This window comes from Sprattus sprattus (assembly GCF_963457725.1).
Source record: "Sprattus sprattus genome assembly, chromosome: 13".
NCBI lineage: Eukaryota > Metazoa > Chordata > Actinopteri > Clupeiformes > Clupeidae > Sprattus > Sprattus sprattus.
Window position 1 is genome coordinate 12,244,808 of NC_137911.1, and position 5,000 is coordinate 12,249,807.

General features: G+C 45.9%; 1 protein-coding gene across 4 annotated transcripts in view; it reads right to left on the reverse strand.

The window, feature by feature from the left end:
- Nucleotides 1–5,000, reverse strand: part of letm1 (leucine zipper-EF-hand containing transmembrane protein 1) — a 28,193-nt gene that overhangs the window by 10,148 nt on the left and 13,045 nt on the right. For all 4 annotated transcript variants that reach the window (XM_080850615.1, XM_080850613.1, XM_080850614.1 and 1 more), the window contains exons 4-9: nt 2,790–2,933; nt 2,041–2,178; nt 1,416–1,619; nt 1,001–1,120; nt 653–784; nt 237–395 (exon numbers count right to left, since the gene is read on the reverse strand). In XM_080850615.1, the coding sequence (XP_080706741.1) occupies nt 237–395; nt 653–784; nt 1,001–1,120; nt 1,416–1,619; nt 2,041–2,178; nt 2,790–2,933 (897 nt within the window). The remainder of the gene's footprint in view (nt 1–236; nt 396–652; nt 785–1,000; nt 1,121–1,415; nt 1,620–2,040; nt 2,179–2,789; nt 2,934–5,000) is intronic.

Genomic DNA, 5,000 nt, shown 5'->3' on the forward strand with positions numbered 1-5,000 from the left:
CTAACTTATGTGACAAACTAGTTTATATATATATCCACATCAAAATAACAGTCTGATTCTGAGAGAACTTTCTAGATGCTTCGCTAAACCGACATATACTTTCTAGTCAGCTGTAATCTGGTGCAAAACTGAGTAAAGGGCTGTGAGAACAGCGACCAATCAGCTTGCTTGCATGCTGTGTGTAGCAGGCTTGCTGTGACTGGCTGGTGTAAGTGAGTGGCAGCAGCTGTGCTGACCCGAGCGGCTTTCTCGGCTGCGTCGGCCAGCCTCTCCATCTCCCTCTCACGGTTCTCCTCGCGTATGGCCCTCTCCTCCTGAATCATGGTCTCCAGCTTCGTCTTGTTGTCCACTTTGGAGAAGTCCAGTTCTGCCACCTTCATCTGGGCCTCCTTTGTCTACAGGCAGACACAGACAGACAGACAGCCAGCCAGACAGCCAGACAGCCAGACAGACAGACAACCAAAAGAGGGGCAAATAGTAGAGGGGGGGGGGGGGGGGTGGGGGGGGATGTATTACTCACTATCTCACTATGATGCCATCACATGCATAATCAGAAACAGTTTAACAGGTACATATACATAGAAAATAGAAATCCAACCCTGAATATGCATACAGAACACACACACGCGCACACGCACACAAACACACATACCACAATCTCGGGCAGGATCTGTAGTGTGGTCTTGAGTTGGTCTGCTGGAGAGAGTGTGTCTGGCAGGTACATGGCTCTAGACAGCAGCAGCAGAGATGTAGGGATCTGCTGATCCAGATGCAGCTCCAGCCACTGAGACACACACACACACACACACACACACACACACACACACTTGATTATCTACAAATATCCTACAAATATTAAGTTCATTATAATCATGCCTATGTGTGTCTATCTAACGACTGTGTGTGAATGATCTGTTGAGTCGACATAGATGTGAGTGTGTGTGTGTGTGTGTGTGTGTGTGTGTGTGTGTGTGTGAGTGTGTGTGTGTGTGTGTGATACCTGTTGGAGTTGTTCTCTCAGCCGATCCTCTGTTACTCCCAGTGCTCTCATTCCTCTGACACGACAGGCAGCCTGCACCTCGTTGACGTTAAGACTGGCCACTCCCTCTTCTGCTATCAGCTGCAATCACAACAACACGCACAATTTCTTGTTATTGTCAGGTTATTAAGTTCAGAGGAGGAGGGAATACAATTCTACAGCAACACCAACATTACAGTTCACATCATGGTCACCAAGAACATGTCTACGTCTATGTCTGTTTCCGCCCAGGTAATCAGCACCTCACCAAGGGTATAATGCACAGGTGCAAGTGTTTGTGTGTGCACAACCTGTGTTTGTGTGTGTGTGTGTGTCTGTGCGCACATTTAAGTGTGTGTGTGTGTGTGTGTGCATGTGTGGCCATTTCTCCCCCCACCTTATCGTCGGCGCGTATGGCACGGAGCTTCATGATGAGCTGAAAGCGCAGGAAGTTGTTGGTGCCGATGGACTGCAGCTCCAGCAGCCTGCACAGGGCCACCAGCTGGGGCCGCATCAGGTTGTCCAGCGTCAACTCGTCCTCAAACAGCTTGGAGAAGCGGATGATCTGCTCATTACTGGGCCTCTCACCAGAGTTACGGATCTGAGATACAGACAGAGGGGGAGAGAGAGAGAGAGAGAAAGTGAGGAAGAGAGAGATAGGGAGTAAGTGAGAGGGAGAAAAAGTCATACAAGCAAGTAATCACAGAGCATGAGCATGAGGGTGGTAACAACTTAAATGGTGGTTTGAACAGTATGCATCATTACAGGAAGTAGTTACCACTAATGCATTCACAGAGCTTCTCATTACAACTGAACTGCCTATTTATTGACAAGTAAACCATGGGGCCAAACATCTAGAAGCTTTTGTTTTGTTGCTCTAATAGAGGTACTGTATATTACATGCAGGTCATACAGGTGTTTTGGGCATGAGAAAGGCCTTCTGCTATTATGTGCCCTTGTGTGTGTGCCCTTGTGTGTGTGCCCTTTTGTGTGTGTGTGTGTGTGTGTGTCTGGGACAGTACCTTCTGGAAGAATGTGGAGAACTCCTCTGTGACGTCTCCTTTGGATGCTTTGTTACGGAGGGCGATCTCCTCCACAGTGTCCTGCAGAAACTTGGCCATCTCCAGCTTCACTCGCAGCTCTTTCTTTAACCTCTCATCCTGCACACACGCACGAACACACACACACAATCATTAATGATGTAAATATGTGTTAATAAGGGTAGATAGTATAGGCCTCAACTCAAACATACTTGAACTTATGGAAACACTTTATAGTCGTTCTTTAAACATAAGCCCACTGCCCACTGAACAATATATACACAGCTGCGGAAAAAATTAAGAGACCACTTCAAAATGATCAGTTTCTCTGGTTTAACTATTTATTGGTATGTGTTAAAGTAAAATGAACATTTAGGTTTTATTCTACAACCTACTGAAAACATTCCTACCAAATTAAAACAAAAACTATTGTCATTTAGAGCATTTATTTGCAGAAAAATGACAGGTTGTCCTGGAAGAAAACTTGCTTCATATACCAATAAATAGTAAAACCAGAAAAACTGATAATTTTGAAGTGGTCTCTTAATTTTTTCCGCGGCTGTATATACCGTATATACACGTAACTTAACTATAATAACAAGACTTTTTTCAAACTCATCAGTATTTCATCATCTCAAATAAACTGGTGATATGAACTGCTCCTGATAAATGAATGATTGATAACAACCATCTATACTGGACCATTAAGACGGTTGCGGTGTTGGCCTGACCTTCTTGGACTGTGTCTCAAAGGTGGACGGGAGCATGTTGGGGAAGAGTTTGAGCACCACAGGCAGCAGGAACTCCATGAAAGGAACGATGATGAACACCAGGAAGGGGAGGAGCCGGAACACGTCTGCACACGTCCTCAGGAACTGGAAGTGACATCACAAGTAATTATTGATATTAGACCAAAATACATGGGGTAATGAGATCAGACTTTTATCTGTGAGTTAAAGTTACTTGACAGAGGACTTCATACATATGATATAATTTCCCTAAATAGATTGTTCAACCAATTATCAAATTGTAGCATTAACTTGTGTATCTGCAAACTAAGTGGCTTCACTGTTTTAACACTGGCAGATGCAGCATCTTGGGTGAAAGTGGATGTAACAAAACAAAAGCTAACTTGTTATTCCTTTATCTTCTTAACACACACACCAATTTCTGCATTCAGCTGATGCACTGCTAGAGATTCTCTGAAAAAGAGACCTGTTTTCCTGATCAAAGAGACTATTGTCCAATGAAAGCCACCACTGCAGTGCCTAAGTGGTGCAGTGTGGTAGTACACCACCAGATGGAGCTACTGAGCTTCAACAGCCCTGAACAGCCTGGGCCTTTCCCCTCCCTTCTCTCTCCCCCCACCCCCCATCTTTCTTCCCAGCTTCCCTCCATTCCTTTCCCCATTCACTTTCATGTGTCGGCACTCCACTCCATTCCATTCCAATGCGCATGTCTCCATGGAGATGAGTTTGACAGGGAGGAGACTGTGACCAGACCATGCACAGAAAAACAAACTCACACATGACATGGGTGCCTCACAGAAAAGGAGCAACACAACACAACACACACAGCACATAGATGGAGGGAGGGGGAGAGGGGGGACGCAAAGGAGACAGTGAGAGACCATAAAGAAAAACCAACTGACACATCGTTACCTATTATCAACAGATGTGCATTAGAGGGAGAGAAAAAAACATGTGAAAGAGAATAGAATGGGGGGAGGGGGGCTAAATGAGGCCTGGCTAACAGAAGTATTAAGGGGGGGGGGCAGTTTTGGGTTCCTGTAACCCGTCCATCGACCCCCCAACCCCCCCCCCCCAAAAAAAAGAAGGGGTTGAGTACCCCCTCTCCCCACCTGCCTGTCAGGGGGTGCTATAGGAGGCCGATTTAAGCCAGCCCACATGAATAGGGCTTTGTGCTGTGCCCATTGACATGTATATCACTTCCAAGAACTACCTCGCTCACAGATAGAGGGAAGGAAGGAGAGAGGGGGAGAGAGAGAGAAAGAGAGAGAAATGGGGGAATGTGGGGAATAAGGGAGAGCACTGTAAGAAGGAGAAGAAGATGAGAGGATAGTAATGCATAAAGTAAGCTATAGGCAAAAAGAAGTAAAAAGGGGGACTGGGAAGAGCAAGAGAGGAAGATGGAACAGAACTGAAAAATGAAGACAGGGAGAAAGAGAGAGAGAGAGAGAGAGAGAGAGAGAAAGAGAGAGAGAGAGGGAAGAACATAGCGAGAAACGAGAGAGGACGGTGGGGGGCTGAAAAAAGGGAAGGGAAAGAGCGGTTGAAAGAGTGGCCAGAAGGGGGAGGAGGAGGAGAGGAGAGGAGGAGGCAGCAGCAGTGGCGGGTGAGTTTTGAAAGAGCGCACATGTGAGAGAACCAAAGCCATGGGATTAGAGGTACGGGTTAGATGAATGGCGCGGGGCCGAGCCGTTAGCGGCCAGCACAGGGGCTCAGGGTCAGCTGGCCCCCCACACAAAGGCTCAGAGGGGCCAGGGGGAACTGGAAGAGCTAGGCCGTTAGCATTGGGGCTCGCATACTGTAGCTGACTGCCTGTTGCTTATTATTCGCTTGCTTTTTTACACTTTGTATCTTCAGAAATAGATCAAGTTGGCCACTGTTTTCTTTTCTCCAAATGTCCTACCTGTATGTCAACAAGATTCTAGAAGGTAGCTCTTTTCTATTAGCCTCTTTCAGAAGAGAAATTAAAAGCTAGACCCAATATTTCCCTTTTAGTTTAAATAATTTATCAAATGTAACATGGCTGCATATGCTACAGTTAAATAGGTTAAAAACTGTTGTTTGTGTTTAAATACACTTCTGAAGCTGCCCTGATGTTTGCACTGGCCTAGAAAACGTAAGTAGCGCTGATGTTTGTACTTATGGGTGGCTCAATGTCCACTGTAATCTAATGTTGGAGCCTGTTTAATGTTT